General features: G+C 54.4%; 1 protein-coding gene across 1 annotated transcript in view; it reads right to left on the reverse strand.

Moving 5' to 3' along the window:
* Nucleotides 1-338: 338 nt before the first annotated feature.
* arid3b (AT rich interactive domain 3B (BRIGHT-like)) overlaps nt 339-19,004 on the reverse strand; it is a 312,831-nt gene continuing 294,165 nt past the window's right edge. The window contains exons 8-9 of the mRNA XM_041178228.1: nt 1,890-1,979; nt 339-478 (exon numbers count right to left, since the gene is read on the reverse strand). Coding sequence (XP_041034162.1) covers nt 339-478; nt 1,890-1,979 — 230 coding nt within the window. The remainder of the gene's footprint in view (nt 479-1,889; nt 1,980-19,004) is intronic.

The following is a 19,004-nucleotide window of genomic DNA, read 5'->3' on the forward strand; positions in this document are numbered from 1 at the left end:
ATGTATAAATGTATAATGGATATATAAAAATAAGAACTGTACATAAAATGGGGAGAGAGTTACATCTGCACAGCCAGGTCTTATTAACCTCTGCCCCCTTTTAACCTGAAGACGATACTCGGTTTTGACTTCTCCCTGTGCGACACCACAAGAGATCGGCTAAACATTCTAAAATGAATTGTCACATAAGGTTCCTTGAGCTGAAAAGATCTGTGCAATCCTTTTCTGGTTTTTTTTCCTTTCCTGCATTTTTTTTTCTCTTTTATTCCCTGCCCTTATTCTAGAAAAATACAAATCGGGACAAGTCCGTTGGCTGACGCAGTGTCGGAGGGCCGCCTTCAGGGGGAGCCGCTGGTGGAGGGCTCGGCGGAGGTGGGGCCCTTGACGGAGGTAGGACTGGAGGTGCTCTGTGAACCAGAGGTGCTGCTGCCGGGTCCTGTGATCACATGCACAGCTGGTCTCTGAGCGAACAGCACTCCTGTGTAGGGATAAAGAATAAGGAGGTTTGCTTTTTCATTTGCTTTAAACCACAAGGGAGCACAAGTTCCAACTAAAAGAACGAAAGAGACAACTTGCATTTATATAGCACCTTTCATGACCTCAGGATGTTCCAAAGTGCTTTACAGCCAATGAAATACTTAATGAAATGTAAACAGCAGCCAATTTGCACACAGCAAACTCCCACAAACAGCAATCTGATGTTGGCAGAGGGGGGAATAACTTCTCTGCTCCTCTTTGTATAGAGAGCCTTGGGTTATTTTCACATCCACCCGAGACGGCAGACACCGTTGGTTGAACGTCTCATCCGAAAGGCGGCACCTCCAACCGTGCAGCACTCCCTCAGTGCTGCACTGGCAGTGGTGGGGCTGAGGGTGTGGTGGCTGGATTAGATTACATGCTCTAGTCTCTGGAGTGGGGCTTGAACCCACAACCTTCTGACTCGGAAGCGAGTGAGCTACCCGCTGAGACATGGCCGACACAATTCTGACTCTTCTGACAACCCTATTTGTACATCCGGTCCACCAATGGGAATTCTGCTCCTGGCTCTCTGTTAATTTTGTGTCAATGCATTCGACCAGCTGAGTCAAGAGAGGGGTTGAGAATGCTCCCACATGGGCAAAGCCAATAAACTTTTAGCAAACTGGCAGTGTTGCAGTCTGGACCCGAAGTGGTTTTTCTCCTTTTACAATCGGTGATTTTTCCAGCGTTCAGGGTGAGCCAGTGAGGAGCCTCCAGTGTAGGGCATTCACCAATACAGAGCTCCTGGCACCGAGGGGGGTGAAGGGAGCAGCTTTGCGCTTGTTACCATCCCCCACTCGCCGGCAGTCCGCTCGCTTCTCGTTGCCATTCCGCTGCTGCTGGTGTGAAAGTCATTACTTTAAATGGGTTATAACACTTTTGATGGGTCTCTGGCTGGACAGAAGCAGCAGCTGCCAGTCTGAAAGGTGGTTTCGGGAGCAAAAGGGGCATCGAGACAGCACAAGGAAATAAAGCCCAGCAGAATCTCACTGGGGGTGGAATGTGTGGTCCCAGCGGGCCCACCCACAGGTCCTCGTGCCGGGGGGAACTACCAAAACTATTGGTCCCATTCCCGCCTCCCCAAATAAAAGGCTGACAGGTATCTGGGGCTGCGGAGGTGGGATTCTGCCAAGACATTGGGAAACCTGTCGTACAAAACGTGCCTACAATAAATGGTCTGACAAAGCACATTAGAACGGTGAAGAGATTAAACCGCAGAGATTCATTTAGAAACCCGAACTGCACAGATCTGCTTGGCTTGTCGAGCTTGTTCCGTATCAGGCACTGAATCAGGTGCACCTGACGGCTCTACTTTGTCACCTCTGACCTTTGGCCTGCCAGGCTAAGGATAAAAGGAATTAGCACCTTACCTGTATAGAGAGTGCCATTAATCTCAATGGACATATTAATGCTGCTGATACCATTCGTTGACAAGTTCAATGCAAGCTCCTGTCGATCATCTAGAGAGAAACAAAAGGGAAGTGGGGGGAAGGTGGGGGTGGGGGTGGGGTGAGGGATAAAGCAGAGACACAAGAGATGAGCAGACATGTCTCATAAGTGTCGGCCATTATGGGATGGCAAACACCGGTTCATGTTTACTTGCTGAAGCGTGACTAACGTAAAGGCAAAGTGATCAATTGGAAAGGAACTTTATACTATCTGTGTGTGGGAATTTCAGACTCAACAAATACCAAAGTCTTTTCATTCTGGTACACCTGTGCCAGTGTCAAGCAATTCAAACATGGTCAGAAGAGGCACCCCATCCTCCAACTGAAACCCTCACTCCCTCCACCACCGACGCACAGTAGCAGCAGTGTGTAACATCTACAAGATGCACTGCAGCAACTCACCAAGGCTCCTTAGACAGCATCTTGCAAACCCACAACTACTACCATCTACAAGGATAAGGGCAGCACATAGATGGGAACACCACCACCTGGAAGTTCCCCACCAAGTCACTCACCATCCTGACTTGGAAATATATCAGCCGTTCCCTCATTGTCGCTGGGTCAAAATCCTGGAACTCCCTCCCTAACAGCACTGTGGGTGTACCTACACCACACGGACTGCAGCGGCTCAAGAAGGCAGCTCACCATCACCTTCTCAAGGGGGCAATTAGGGATGGGCAATAAACGCTGGTCTGGCTAACAATGCTCCCATCCCATGAACAAATAAAGACATGCAGAGCAATGGCGCCCCTAACTCTGTCCCAACATTGTGGCCCAGTCTCAGAAACCAGTCCCGACAGCACCAATGGGACATGTGACCATTCTGCACAGCAATTACTCCGTGTTGAGGATAAGGCTTTAACAGATGCAGTTTTATATTATCAGAGCTCAAATCGCAGCAATCTCTGGTTGAAGGGCACCTCAGCCATCTCTGGGGGGGGCGTCAGCACCACTAGGTTAATCGACCACTACAGGCATCACAGAGCTTGGTCCTCTCTTCACTCAATGTACACACAAACCATATGTACATGGATAGATGCACATGTACATATACACACACACACACACACATATTATACCCACACATATCCCACAGACACACATATCCAACAGGGAATGCTGGATGTAATTCAAAGTGGGAATTTTGGTTGATTCCCTCCTGGTCAGCCCAGAGAGGCTGGCATCAGTTGAACAGCCCCATCCCACTCAGCACAAAGCAGACATTGGATCTTGAATCTTTCATGGCCCCTGTTCAGCTCACCTCCAACAGGGAACAATGTCCTTAGCAAGCGAACGAGCCACAAGCAGAGTAAGTCAAATCATCGTGCAACAGCGTCTAGCAGACGAAATAAGATCTAGGGAGTCAATTTCTTTGGCAAAGTCCCTCTAGGTCAGTCACACCGAATGATTTGGATGGTCCGGAAATGAGATGTTAAAGAACTTCATTAACCGACCACAGGGTGGCACCAAAGCATCACTCCAGCCGCCGCAGCAGCTCGATCCTGTCACAACTCGATCTGAACCGGGTTCAGTCCTCACAGGATGGGTCCCTTCGCTGCCACGAGAGACACCACCAACAGCACCAACTTGTACGTTAACGCAGCGGCTTTAAAGCCCTAAAAGCGTCTCAAAGTGCTCGGTCGCAGAGAGGGAGCGTCTCCAGAGGAGGTGGAAGGGTGGGGGGGTGGGGGGGGGTGTGGGGGGAGCTGGATGGGGTTGAGGGAGGGAATCCCAGACCTTTTGGGGTCCAGGCAGCTGAAGGCACGGCCGCCGGTGGAGGGGCGGTGAACAGTGAGGGTGCTCGAGGGGCCGGAGCTGGATGAGAATGGGTTGGGGGGCGGGGTGGGGGGGGTAGTAAATGTTGTCGGGTTGTGGTGGGGGGAAGGAGGGCGTGGAATGGAGAGGTCAGAGTTCAATGATTTAACGGAGCAGGATGTTCTGATCAATACCTGGAACCCTGTCCCAATACAGATCAGCAACGTCACAGGGAGGAAAAATAATGTTGTAACTTGTTATAAGGCCCGGAAAGCTCTTCACACTCCTTGTGGTCACTGGGCGATGGATCGTGAGGGTCTGTGAGCTCTTTAGGAGAATGGGGTTCAGAAACTTATCAGCCATGATTGGATGGCGGAGCAGGCTTGACTCGATGGGCCGAGTGGCCTAAGTTCTGCTCCTATGGTCTTGACTGTGTGTGGCTTCATCTACTGCTGCTGGACACACAAGCCCACCCGGTAGAATTCGCCAGATATCGAGAATCAGGGGCTGATTCCCCTCCGGGGTTGGGGCCCAGTTTGAAGGTGACCATTCTGGGATGGGGGTTGAGTTGGGCACCCTGACCGGTGGGGGGGGGCGGGGGGGTTGGGGTGGTTGTGTCCCACCCAGCAGCTAGGCACCACCCGATAAACCCAGGACAATTCAATAAACCCGCCCAACCTGTACTCAGTGGTACTGTCACTGGGCTAGACCCAGAATACGGCGCACACGTTCTCTCCCATATAAAATATTGCCTCCAGCCAGTGAGCCCAGGCGCTGATATGGTCGCCAAGGCTCCTTAGACAGCACCTTCCAAACACACGACCTCTACCATCTAGAAGGACAAGGGCAGCAGACACATGGGAACACCATCGCCGGGAAGTTCCCCTCCCAGCCACTCACCATCCTGACTTGGAAATATATCGGCCGTTCCTTCACTGTCGCTGGGTCAAAATCCTGGAACTCTCTCCCTAACAGCACAGTGGGTGTACCTACACCACATGTACTGCAGCGGTTCAAGAAGGCAGCTCACCACCACCTTCTCAAGGGCAATTAGGGATGGGCAATAAGCACTGACCCAGCCAGCAAGGCCCACATCCCGTGAAACAGTGATAAAAACAATCTGTGTCTCCTGGTCTGTGTATCATTGGGAGGGGAGGAAATTGTTGGGGCAGGCAAATAAATTAGGAAGAGAGACTTGCATTGCTATGGCACCTCTCGCAACCACAGGAGGTCCTGAAGCACATTATGGAGAGTGAGGTACTTTGGAAGTGCAGCCACTTTGTTATGTAGGAAGCCCAGAAGATAATTTGCACAAAGTAAGATCCCACACACAGCATTGTGATAATGACCAGATAATCTGTTTTGGTGACAAATGGTCGAGGGACAAATATTGACCAGAACACTGGGGGGGAGCTCCCCTGCCCTCTTCCAAATAGTGCCATGCGAGGACAGCAAGGCATTGCTTCAACATCTCATCCAAAAGACAGCATCTTCAACAGTGTAGCACTCATGCTGCACTGGAGTGTCAGCCCGCGATATTGTGCTCAGGTGTCTGAAGCAGGACTCGAACCCACAACCCACAGACTCAGGGGACAGCATGATCCACGCACTGAGCCAGAGCCAATAGTGGACCGAAGAGTGCACCACCGCAGTTTCATGAGGCGCAGCTTAAAAATAAGAGGTCTTCAGATGGAGATGAGGGGAAATTTCTTCACTGAAGAGGGCCGTTAGCTTGTGGAATTCTCCTCCCTAGCGAGCAGTGGAACCTGGGTCATTCAGTATATTCAAGGCTGAGTTAGATTTTTAACTGAAAAAGGAGTTATGCGATGAGGGACAGGAAAGTGGAGTTAAGGCTACAATCAGATCAGCCGTGATCTTATTGAACGGCGGAGCAGGCTCGATGGGCTGAATGGCCTACTTCCTGCTCCTGTTCCTTATGATCCTGTGGGAGTCACTGGGGAAATCTTTGTGCTTTTTCAGTTGAGGCAGCCGCTGCAGTCACTAACTACATTCTGGGCTGATAAAAAGTCATTAAATTACAGCTGTAATAAGGCAATTAAAAGGAAATCTTTGGACTTCGGCCAGGAACATTGCGAGGCTACAACTTCCCCATTAGGTGACTTGCACAACAACAAAAAAATGCATTAACGTAGCCCCTTTAACCTGGTGCAACATCCCAAGATGCCTTTCTTTCTTGTTGCTAACCGATAATTTATCGACTCCAAATTTACAGCCATTGGCAGAAGCCTAACTAATCAATCCAAACCAGGGCCCCTCTGATGTAGATGTGGCTGCAATGGAACTTTAACCGGCTCCTGTGTGGACGCTCGGTTTAGATCCAGGTTTCCCTCCCTAGCAGCGCTGTGGGTTTACCTACGCTACAGGGGCTGCAGCGGTTCAAGAAGGCAGCTCGCCACCACCTTCTCAAGGGGCAATTAGGGATGGGCAATAAATGCTGGCCCAGCCAGTGATGCCTACATCTGATGAAGGAATAAAAAAAGAGAGAGAGAGGCTAGACTGAGAAATGGTGTTTCTAGTAGCTGATGGACTTAGGGACACAGGTTTAAGGTTTTGAGGGAGAGGTGCAAGGGAGAAATGTGAGGAGAGCTTTTTTCACGCAGTGAGTGGTCGTGACTGGAACTGGCTGCCTACAAGAGTGGTGGAAGTGGAGATGATCAATGATTTCCCAAAAGGAAGCTAGAATGGTGCTTGAAGGAAATACACTTTCAGGGCTACAGGGATAGAAAGGGGGTTGGGGAGGGAGGGATGGGACTGACTGGACTGCTCTACAAAGAGCCAGCATTGACTCGATGGGCTGATTGGTCTCGCGCACTGTCATGACACTACCTCGCTGGTTAAGCCCGTCAGTGAGGCCTGCTAAAGGTAAGTTAAGGAAAGGGATCGCTGGAGCCCAGCTACATATCGCAACATCTAATGTAGTGAAATCTCTCAAGGAGCTTCACAGGAATGTTATCAAATAAAATCTGACACTGAACCAGGTAAAAGATATTAGAACAGGCAGGTTTGAAGGAGGATCTTAAAGGAGGAGAGAGAGAGAGAGACAGAGCGAGAGAGAGAGAGAGAGAGAGAGAGGGGCGAGGTTAAGGGAGGGAATTCCAGAATTTAGGGTCCAGGAAGGTGAAGGTATGGCTGCCGATTAAAGTTGGGGATGTGAAAGAGAGCAGGGTTAGAGGGGCGCACAGAGCTCGGAGGTTTGTAGGGCTGGAGGAGGTTACAGAGATGATGGGGAAAGATGGTGGGGGGGGGGGGTGCAGTTGGAGGGGGTGGGGGGGGCTGGGGGGCTGGTATTCAAGAGTGTGGAAAGATGCGGACACAAGGACAAGTGCATCCATCCGGTGGTGAGGCTCCTCTGCCTTCTGTACCCCTCCTACACAGGCTCCCCGTATTCCCCAACCACCCCCTCTCTTCCTGACAGGCCTTGGTGCCCTTCTAATGCCAACATTAGCTGGCTAGCATTCTTTCCTCCATTCCCACCCCACCCCTCTTAAACCGCCCCCACCTCCCCCCCACCAGAATGCTGTCGGTTCTCACTGAGGGTTTAAAGTTGTCCCTTTGCTTAAAATTCTAATTTATCATAGAAGTGATACTTCCAAAAAGAAAAGAGGCCATTCAGCCCATCCAGCCTGTGCTGGCTCTTGGGAACAATTTGTCCCACTCTCTGACAGTATAAGGGATGGGAAGCCCCGGTCCGTTTGCAAAGCCAACAGACTTGGGTTTAAGACCTACCGTGTTCACTGGCTGTCACCATTTCGTCCAGAGATTGAAGCTTGCTGTGAGTATGAGGGTACACTGAATAACTGTCTGCTTTCATCCGCTTTATGCTGAATCATAGAACTAACTGTCACTCAGATTATATCAAATACCCATTGAAATGGGGCCCAATTCCTTTATCTTCTAAATGCTGCATGTTTATAAAGATTGTTCTTCTTTAAGGGCATGTGACTGGCTTCCCCCTCACTGACTGCCCACCTCACCAGGGGCCTTCCCCATCCTCCCACTCCCACAAGGGGTCTGTTGACCCAAGGCTTCACTGATAGTCTCCTTGAGAAACTATCTCTATTAACCCCAGTTAGTCTCCTGGGGTTCGACGAATCCTCCCTCTGTTTCCTGTAACCATTTGTTCCCCACTCTCGCTCCGCTTGGTTCCCGTCTCTGTTTCACATACACTCTCTCTCTCTCTGCATCCATCTCCATATCTTCATTCCTTATCTCGCTCCTTCCAATATTCTTTCCTTTCTCCATCCCCTACATGCTTAATGCTTCTGCACACCTCTTGCAAACTTCCTCTCCTCGTTTCTCTCTCCCCACACTGTGTTTCTTGCCATGTCTCTCTTGCTCGCTATTCTCTTCTGTCTCCTAATGTCTCTCTTTCTCTCCCTCTCCCTCTCTGTATCTGTCTCTCTCTCCCTCCTCCTCTCAATGTCTTTTGTCTTCTCTCTATTTCCCTCTCTCAATGTCCCTTTCTCTCCCCCACCAATGTCTCTCTCCCCACCAATGTCTCTCTTTATCTCCCCCTCTCAATGTCTCTCTCTCTCCCCCTCAATGTCTCTCTCAACCTCCCCCATCAATGTCTCTCTCTCTTTCTATCTCTCCCTCTCAATGTCGCTCTCTCTCTCTCCCCCCACCCTCTCAATGTCTCTCTCCCCTCTCTGTGTATCTCTCTCCCCTTTCCATGTCTCTCTCTTTCCCCCACTCTCCATGTATTTCACTCTCTCTCTCCCCCACTCTCCAAGTCTCTCTTTCTCTTTCCCGCTCTCCACGTCTCTCTCCCCTCTCAGAATTACAGAATCACACAGTGCAGAAAAGGCCCTTCGGCTCATCGAGTCTGCACCAACACGTGAGAAACAACTAACCTAGCGACCTAATCCCATTGACCAGCACTTGGCCTATGGCCTTGAATGTTATGATGTGCCAAGTGCTCATCCAGGTACTTTTTAAAGGATGTGAGGCAACCCACCTCCACCACCCTCCCAGGCAACGCATTCCAGACCGTCACGACCCTCTGGTAAAAAAGCTTTTCCTCACATTCCCCTAAACCTCCTGCCCCCTCACCTTGAACTTGTGCCCCCTTGTGACTGACCCTTCAACTAAGGGGAACAGCTGCTCCCTATCCACGCTGTCCATGCCCCTCATAATCTTGTATACCTCGATCAGGTCGCCCCTCGGTCTTCTCTGCTCCAACAAAAACAACCCAAGTCTATCCAACCTCTCTTCATAGCTTAAATGTTTCATCCCAGGCAACATCCTGGTGAATCTCCTCTGCACCCCCTCCAGTGCAATCACATCCTTCCTATAATGTGGTGACCAGAACTGCACGCAGTACTCCAGCTGTGGCCTCACCAAAGTTCTACACAACTCCAACATGACCTCCATACTTTTGTAATCTATGCCTCGATTGATAAAGGCAAGTGTCCCATATGCCTTTTTCACCACCCCATTAACATGCCCTCTGCCTCATGAGAACTTCATGTATCTCTCTCCCGCACTCTCCATGTCCCTCTTTCCCCCTCTCCGTGTCTCTCTCTCTTTCCCCCTCTCCGTGTCTCGCTCTCTTTCCCCCTCTCCATGTCTCGCTCTCTTTCCCCCTCTCCATGTCTCGCTCTCTTTCCCCCTCTCCATGTCTCTCTCTCTTTCCCCCTCTCCATGTCTCTCTCTCTTTCCCCCTCTCCATGTCTCTCTCTCTTTCCCCCTCTCCATGTCTCTCTCTCTTTCCCCCTCTCCATGTCTCTCTCTCTTTCCCCCTCTCCATGTCTCTCTCTCTTTCCCCCTCTCCATGTCTCTCTCTCTTTCCCCCTCTCCATGTCTCTCTCTCTTTCCCCCTCTCCATGTCTCTCTCTCTTTCCCCCTCTCCATGTCTCTCTCTCTTTCCCCCTCTCCATGTCTCTCTCTCTTTCCCCCTCTCCATGTCTCTCTCTCTTTCCCCCTCTCCATGTCTCTCTCTCTTTCCCCCTCTCCATGTCTCTCTCTCTTTCCCCCTCTCCATGTCTCTCTCTCTTTCCCCCTCTCCATGTCTCTCTCTCTTTCCCACTCTCCATGTCTCTCTCTCTTTCCCACTCTCCATGTCTCTCTCTCTTTCCCACTCTCCATGTCTCTCTCTCTTTCCCCCTCTCCATGTCTCTCTCTCTTTCCCCCTCTCCATGTCTCTCTCTCTTTCCCCCCTCTCCATGTCTCTCTCTCTCCTCCCCTCCATGTCTCTCTCTCTCCCCCATTCTTCCATGTCTCACCCCGACTCTCCATGTCTCTCCCCCACACTCTCCCCCACTAGCCATGTCTCTCTCTCTCTCTCTCCCCCACTCTCCATGTCTCTCTCTCTGTCCCCCACTCGCCATGTCTCTCCCACACTCGCCATGTCGCTCCCCCACTCGCCGTGTCTCTCCCAAACTCGCCATGTCTCTCTCTCCCCCACTCTCCATGTCTCTCTCTCCCCCACTCTCCATGTCTCTCTCTCCCCCACTCTCCATGTCTCTCTCTCCCCCACTCTCCATGTTCCTCTCTCCCCCACTCTCCATGTTTCTCTCTCCCCCACTCTCCGTGTCTCTCTCTCCCCCACTCTCCATGTCTCTCTCTCCCCCACTCTCCATGTCTGTCTCTCCCCCACTCTCCATGTCTCTCCCCCACTCTCCATGTCTCTCCCCCACTCTCCATGTCTCTCCCCCACTCTCCATGTCTCTCCCCCACTCTCCATGTCTCTCCCCCACTCTCCAGGTTTCCCCCTCTCTCCCCCACTATCCATGCCTCTCACAACCTCTCCATGTCTCTCCCCCACTCACCATGTCTCTCCCCCACTCACCATGTCTCTCCCCCTCTCTCCCCCACTCACCATGTCTCTCCCCCACTCACCATGTCTCCCCCTCTCTCCCCCACCCTCCATGTCTCTCTCTCTCCCCGACTCTCCATGTCCCTCTCTCTCCCCCACTCTCCATGTCTCTCTCTCTCCCCGACTCTCCATGTCCCACTCTCTCCCCCACTCTCCATGTCCCTCCCTCTCCCCCACTCTCCATGTCCCTCTCTCTCCCCCACTCTCCATGTTCCTCTCTCTCCCCCACTCTCCATGTCCCTCTCTCTCCCCCACTCTCCATGTCTCTCTCTCCCCCACTCTCCATATCTCTCCCCCACACTCCATGTCTCTCTCTCTCCCTCCTCCACTCTCCATGTCTCCCTCTCTCCCTCACCCACTCTCCATGTCTCTCTCTCTCCAATTCCCCCACTCTCCATGTCTCTCTCTCTCCCTCCCCCACTCTCCATGTCTCTCTCTCTCTCCCTCCCCCACTCTCCATGTCTCTTTCTCTCCCTCCCCCACTCTCCATGTCTCTTTCTCTCCCTCCCCCACTCGCCATGGCTGTCTCTCTCTCGCCCCCACTCTCCATGTCTCTCTCTCTCCCTCCCCCACTTGCCATGTCTCTCTCTCTCCCGCCCCCACTCTCCGTCTCTCTCTCTCTCCCCCACTCTCCGTGTCTCTCTCTCTCCCCCACTCTCCGTGTCTCTCTCACCCGCACTCTCCGTGTCTCTCTCTCCCTCCCCCACTCTCCGTGTCTCTCTCTCCCTCCCCCACTCGCCGTGTCTCTCTCTCTCCCTCCCCCACTCGCCGTGTCTCTCTCTCTCCCTCCCCCACTCGCCGTGTCTCTCTCTCTCCCTCCCCCACTCTCCATGTTTCCCTCTCCCTCCCCCACTCTCCATGTTTCCCTCTCTCTCCCCCACTCTCCATGTTTCCCTCTCTCTCCCCCACTCTCCATGTTTCCCTCTCTCTCCCCCACTCTCCATGTCTCTCTCTCCCCCACTCTCCATGTCTCTCTCTCCCCCACTCTCCATGTCTCTCTCTCCCCCACTCTCCATGTCTCTCTCTCCCCCACTCTCCATGTCTCTCTCTCCCCCACTCTCCATGTCTCTCTCTCCCCCACTCTCCATGTCTCTCTCTCCCCCACTCTCCATGTCTCTCTCTCCCCCACTCTCCATGTCTCTCTCTCCCCCACTCTCCATGTCTCTCTCTCCCCCACTCTCCATGTCTCTCTCTCCCCCACTCTCCATGTCTCTCTCTCCCCCACTCTCCATGTCTCTCTCTCCCCCACTCTCCATGTCTCTCTCTCCCCCACTCTCCATGTCTCTCTCTCCCCCACTCTCCATGTCTCTCTCTCCCCCACTCTCCATGTCTCCTCTCTCCCCCACTCTCCATGTCTCTCTCTCCCCCACTCTCCATGTCTCTCTCTCCCCCACTCTCCATGTCTCTCTCTCCCCCACTCTCCATGTCTCTCTCTCCCCCACTCTCCATGTCTCTCTCTCCCCCACTCTCCATGTCTCTCTCTCCCCCACTCTCCATGTCTCTCTCTCCCCCACTCTCCATGTCTCTCTCTCCCCCACTCTCCATGTCTCTCTCTCCCCCACTCTCCATGTCTCTCTCTCCCCCACTCTCCATGTCTCTCTCTCCCCCACTCTCCATGTCTCTCTCTCCCCCACTCTCCATGTCTCTCTCTCCCCCACTCTCCATGTCTCTCTCTCCCCCACTCTCCATGTCTCTCTCTCCCCCACTCTCCATGTCTCTCTCTCCCCCACTCTCCATGTCTCTCTCTCCCCCACTCTCCATGTCTCTCTCTCCCCCACTCTCCATGTCTCTCTCTCCCCCACTCTCCATGTCTCTCTCTCCCCCACTCTCCATGTCTCTCTCTCCCCCACTCTCCATGTCTCTCTCTCCCCCACTCTCCATGTCTCTCTCTCCCCCACTCTCCATGTCTCTCTCTCCCCCACTCTCCATGTCTCTCTCTCCCCCACTCTCCATGTCTCTCTCTCCCCCACTCTCCATGTCTCTCTCTCCCCCACTCTCCATGTCTCTCTCTCCCCCACTCTCCATGTCTCTCTCTCCCCCACTCTCCATGTCTCTCTCTCCCCCACTCTCCATGTCTCTCTCTCCCCCACTCTCCATGTCTCTCTCTCCCCCACTCTCCATGTCTCTCTCTCCCCCACTCTCCATGTCTCTCTCTCCCCCACTCTCCATGTCTCTCTCTCCCCCACTCTCCATGTCTCTCTCTCCCCCACTCTCCATGTCTCTCTCTCCCCCACTCTCCATGTCTCTCTCTCCCCCACTCTCCATGTCTCTCTCTCCCCCACTCTCCATGTCTCTCTCTCCCCCACTCTCCATGTCTCTCTCTCCCCCACTCTCCATGTCTCTCTCTCCCCCACTCTCCATGTCTCTCTCTCCCCCACTCTCCATGTCTCTCTCTCCCCCACTCTCCATGTCTCTCTCTCCCCCACTCTCCATGTCTCTCTCTCCCCCACTCTCCATGTCTCTCTCTCCCCCACTCTCCATGTCTCTCTCTCCCCCACTCTCCATGTCTCTCTCTCCCCCACTCTCCATGTCTCTCTCTCCCCCACTCTCCATGTCTCTCTCTCCCCCACTCTCCATGTCTCTCTCTCCCCCACTCTCCATGTCTCTCTCTCCCCCACTCTCCATGTCTCTCTCTCCCCCACTCTCCATGTCTCTCTCTCCCCCACTCTCCATGTCTCTCTCTCCCCCACTCTCCATGTCTCTCTCTCCCCCACTCTCCATGTCTCTCTCTCCCCCACTCTCCATGTCTCTCTTTCCCCCACTCTCCATGTCTCTCTCTCCCCCACTCTCCATGTCTCTCTCTCCCCCACTCTCCATGTCTCTCTCTCCCCCACTCTCCATGTCTCTCTCTCCCCCACTCTCCATGTCTCTCCCCCACTGTCCATGTCTCTCCCCCACTCTCCATGTCTCTCCCCCACTCACCATGTCTCTCCACCACTCTCCATGTCACTCTCTCTCCCCCACTCTCCATGTCTCTCCCCGACTCTCCATGTCTCTCCCCGACTCTCCATGTCTCTCCCCGACTCTCCAGGTTTCCCCCTCTCTCCCCCACTTACCATGTCTCTCCCCCACTCACCATGTCTCTCCCCCACTCACCATGTCTCCCCTTCTCTCCCCCACTCTCCATGTCTCTCTCTCTCCCCCACTCTCCATGTCCCTCTCTCTCCCCCACTCTCCATGTCCCTCTCTCTCCCCCACTCTCCATGTCCCTCTCTCTCCCCCACTCTCCATGTCTCTCCCCGACTCTCCATGTCTCTCCCCGACTCTCCATGTCTCTCCCCGACTCTCCATGTCTCTCCCCGACTCTCCAGGTTTCCCCCTCTCTCCCCCACTTACCATATCTCTCCCCCATTCACCATGTCTCCCCCTCTCTCCCCCACTCTCCATGTCTCTCTCTCTCCCCCACTCTCCATGTCCCTCTTTCTCCCCCACTCTCCATGTCCCTCTCTCTCCCCCACTCTCCATGTCCCTCTCTCTCCCCCACTCTCCATGTCCCTCTCTCTCCCCCACTCTCCATGTCCCTCTCTCTCCCCCACTCTCCATGTCTCTCCATGTCTCTCCCCGACTCTCCATGTCTCTCTCTCCCCCACTCTCCATGTCTCTCTCTCTCTCTCCCCCACTCTCCATGTCTCTCTCTCTTTCCCCCTCTCCATGTCTCTCTCTCTTTCCCCCTCTCCATGTCTCTCTCTCTTTCCCCCTCTCCATGTCTCTCTCTCTTTCCCCCTCTCCATGTCTCTCTCTCTTTCCCCCTCTCCATGTCTCTCTCTCTTTCCCCCTCTCCATGTCTCTCTCTCTTTCCCCCTCTCCATGTCTCTCTCTCTTTCCCCCTCTCCATGTCTCTCTCTCTTTCCCCCTCTCCATGTTTCTCTCTCTTTCCCCCTCTCCATGTCTCTCTCTCTTTCCCCCTCTCCATGTCTCTCTTTCTTTCCCCCTCTCCATGTCTCTCTCTCTTTCCCCCTCTCCATGTCTCTCTCCCTTTCCCCCTCTCCATGTCTCTCTCTCTCCTCCCCTCCATGTCTCTCTCTCTCCCCCATTCTTCCATGTCTCTCCCCCTCTCCATGTCTCTCCCCCACTCTCCATGTCTCTCCCCGACTCTCCATGTCTCTCCCCCACTCTCCATGTCTCTCCCCCACTCTCCATGTCTCTCTCTCTCCCCGACTCTCCATGTCCCGCTCTCTCCCCCACTCTCCATGTTCCTCTCTCTCCCCCACTCTCCATGTCCCTCTCTCTCCCCCACTCTCCATGTCTCTCTTTCCCCCACTCACCATGTCTCTCTCTCCCCCACTCTCCATGTCTCTCTCTCCCCCACTCTCCATGTCTCTCTCTCCCCCACTCTCCATGTCTCTCTCTCCCCCACTCTCCATGTCTCTCCCCCACTGTCCATGTCTCTCCCCCACTCTCCATGTCTCTCCCCCACTCACCATGTCTCTCCACCACTCTCCATGTCACTCTCTCTCCCCCACTTACCATGTCTCTCCCCCACTCACCATGTCTCTCCCCCACTCACCATGTCTCCCCCTCTCTCCCCCACTCTCCATGTCTCTCTCTCTCCCCCACTCTCCATGTCCCTCTCTCTCCCCCACTCTCCATGTCCCTCTCTCTCCCCCACTCTCCATGTCCCTCTCTCTCCCCCACTCTCCATGTCTCTCCCCGACTCTCCATGTCTCTCCCCGACTCTCCATGTCTCTCCCCGACTCTCCATGTCTCTCCCCGACTCTCCATGTCTCTCCCCGACTCTCCATGTCTCTCCCCGACTCTCCAGGTTTCCCCCTCTCTCCCCCACTTACCATATCTCTCCCCCATTCACCATGTCTCCCCCTCTCTCCCCCACTCTCCATGTCTCTCTCTCTCCCCCACTCTCCATGTCCCTCTTTCTCCCCCACTCTCCATGTCCCTCTCTCTCCCCCACTCTCCATGTCCCTCTCTCTCCCCCACTCTCCATGTCCCACTCTCCATGTCTCTCCATGTCTCTCCCCGACTCTCCATGTCTCTCTCTCCCCCACTCTCCATGTCTCTCTCTCTCTCTCCCCCACTCTCCATGTCTCTCTCTCTTTCCCCCTCTCCATGTCTCTCTCTCTTTCCCCCTCTCCATGTCTCTCTCTCTTTCCCCCTCTCCATGTCTCTCTCTCTTTCCCCCTCTCCATGTCTCTCTCTCTTTCCCCCTCTCCATGTCTCTCTCTCTTTCCCCCTCTCCATGTCTCTCTCTCTTTCCCCCTCTCCATGTTTCTCTCTCTTTCCCCCTCTCCATGTCTCTCTCTCTTTCCCCCTCTCCATGTCTCTCTTTCTTTCCCCCTCTCCATGTCTCTCTCTCTTTCCCCCTCTCCATGTCTCTCTCTCTTTCCCCCTCTCCATGTCTCTCTCCCTTTCCCCCTCTCCATGTCTCTCTCTCTCCTCCCCTCCATGTCTCTCTCTCTCCCCCATTCTTCCATGTCTCTCCCCCTCTCCATGTCTCTCCCCCACTCTCCATGTCTCTCCCCGACTCTCCATGTCTCTCCCCCACTCTCCATGTCTCTCTCTCTCCCCGACTCTCCATGTCCCGCTCTCTCCCCCACTCTCCATGTTCCTCTCTCTCCCCCACTCTCCATGTCCCTCTCTCTCCCCCACTCTCCATGTCCCTCTCTCTCCCCCACTCTCCATGTCCCTCTCTCTCCCCCACTCTCCATGTCCCTCTCTCTCCCCCACTCTCCATGTCCCTCTCTCTCCCCCACTCTCCATGTCCCTCTCTCTCCCCCACTCTCCATGTCCCTCTCTCTCCCCCACTCTCCATGTCTCTCTCTCTCCCCCACTCTCCATGTCTCTCTCTCTCCCCCACTCTCCATGTCTCTCTCTCTCCCCCACTCTCCATGTCTCTCTCTCTCCCCCACTCTCCATGACACTCTCTCCCCTCTCCATGACACTCATTCTCCATGTCTCTCACGCCCCCCCCACTCTCCATGTCTCTCTTGCTCCCTCCCCCACTCTCCATGTCTCTCTCTCCCCCACTCTCCATATCTCTCCCCCACACTCCATGTCTCTCTCTCTCCCGCCTCCACTCTCCATGTCTCTCTCTCTCCCTCACCCACTCTCCATGTCTCTCTCTCTCTCCCTCCCCCACTCTCCATGTCTCTTTCTCTCCCTCCCCCACTCTCCATGTCTCTTTCTCTCCCTCCCCCACTCTCCATGTCTCTTTCTCTCCCTCCCCCACTCTCCATGTCTCTCTCTCTCCCTCCCCCACTCGCCATGGCTGTCTCTCTCTCGCCCCCACTCTCCATGTCTCTCTCTCTCCCTCCCCCACTTGCCATGTCTCTCTCTCTCCCGCCGCCACTCTCCATGTCTCTCTCTCTCTCTCCCACTCTACATGTCTCTCTCGCCCGCACTCTCCATGTCTCTCTCTCCCTCCCCCACTCTCCATGTCTCTCTCTCTCCCTCCCCCACTCGCCGTGTCTTACTCTCTGTCCCCCACTCGCCGTGTCTCTCTCTCTCTCTCTCCCACTCGCCGTGTCTCTCTCTCTCTCTCCCACTCTCCATGTTTCCCTCTCTCTCCCCCACTCTCCATGTTTCCCTCTCTCTCCCCCACTCTCCATGTCTCTCTCTCCCCCACTCTCCATGTCTCTCTCTCCCCCACTCTCCATGTCTCTCTCTCCCCCACTCTCCATGTCTCTCTCTCCCCCACTCTCCATGTCTCTCTCTCCCCCACTCTCCATGTCTCTCTCTCCCCCACTCTCCATGTCTCTCTCTCCCCCACTCTCCATGTCTCTCTCTCCCCCACTCTCCATGTCTCTCTCTCCCCCACTCTCCATGTCTCTCTCTCCCCCACTCTCCATGTCTCTCTCTCCCCCACTCTCCATGTCTCTCTCTCCCCCACTCTCCATGTCTCTCTCTCCCCCACTCTCCATGTCTCTCTCTCCCCCACTCTCCATGTCTCTCTCTCCCCCACTCTCCATGTCTCTCTCTCCCCCACTCTCCATGTCTCTCTCTCCCCCACTCTCCATGTCTCTCTCTCCCCCACTCTCCATGTCTCTCTCTCCCCCACTCTCCATGTCTCTCTCTCCCCCACTCTCCATGTCTCTCTCTCCCCCACTCTCCATGTCTCTCTCTCCCCCACTCTCCATGTCTCTCTCTCCCCCACTCTCCATGTCTCTCTCTCCCCCACTCTCCATGTCTCTCTCTCCCCCACTCTCCATGTCTCTCTCTCCCCCACTCTCCATGTCTCTCTCTCCCCCACTCTCCATGTCTCTCTCTCCCCCACTCTCCATGTCTCTCTCTCCCCCACTCTCCATGTCTCTCTCTCCCCCACTCTCCATGTCTCTCTCTCCCCCACTCTCCATGTCTCTCTCTCCCCCACTCTCCATGTCTCTCTCTCCCCCACTCTCCATGTCTCTCTCTCCCCCACTCTCCATGTCTCTCTCTCCCCCACTCTCCATGTCTCTCTCTCCCCCACTCTCCATGTCTCTCTCTCCCCCACTCTCCATGTCTCTCTCTCCCCCACTCTCCATGTCTCTCTCTCCCCCACTCTCCATGTCTCTCTCTCCCCCACTCTCCATGTCTCTCTCTCCCCCACTCTCCATGTCTCTCTCTCCCCCACTCTCCATGTCTCTCTCTCCCCCACTCTCCATGTCTCTCTCTCCCCCACTCTCCATGTCTCTCTCTCCCCCACTCTCCATGTCTCTCTCTCCCCCACTCTCCATGTCTCTCTCTCCCCCACTCTCCATGTCTCTCTCTCCCCCACTCTCCATGTCTCTCTCTCCCCCACTCTCCATGTCTCTCTCTCCCCCACTCTCCATGTCTCTCTCTCCCCCACTCTCCATGTCTCTCTCTCCCCCACTCTCCATGTCTCTCTCTCCCCCACTCTCCATGTCTCTCTCTCCCCCACTCTCCATGTCTCTCTCTCCCCCACTCTCCATGTCTCTCTCTCCCCCACTCTCCATGTCTCTCTCTCCCCCACTCTCCATGTCTCTCTCTCCCCCACTCTCCATGTCTCTCTCTCCCCCACTCTCCATGTCTCTCTCTCCCCCACTCTCCATGTCTCTCTCTCCCCCACTCTCCATGTCTCTCTCTCCCCCACTCTCCATGTCTCTCTCTCCCCCACTCTCCATGTCTCTCTCTCCCCCACTCTCCATGTCTCTCTCTCCCCCACTCTCCATGTCTCTCTCTCCCCCACTCTCCATGTCTCTCTCTCCCCCACTCTCCATGTCTCTCTCTCCCCCACTCTCCATGTCTCTCTCTCCCCCACTCTCCATGTCTCTCTCTCCCCCACTCTCCATGTCTCTCTCTCCCCCACTCTCCATGTCTCTCTCTCCCCCACTCTCCATGTCTCTCTCTCCCCCACTCTCCATGTCTCTCTCTCCCCCACTCTCCATGTCTCTCTCTCCCCCACTCTCCATGTCTCTCTCTCCCCCACTCTCCATGTCTCTCTCTCCCCCACTCTCCATGTCTCTCTCTCCCCCACTCTCCATGTCTCTCTC

The sequence above is a fragment of the Carcharodon carcharias genome, chromosome 32 (genome assembly GCF_017639515.1).
Source record: "Carcharodon carcharias isolate sCarCar2 chromosome 32, sCarCar2.pri, whole genome shotgun sequence".
In the NCBI taxonomy this organism is placed as follows: Eukaryota; Metazoa; Chordata; class Chondrichthyes; order Lamniformes; family Lamnidae; genus Carcharodon; species Carcharodon carcharias.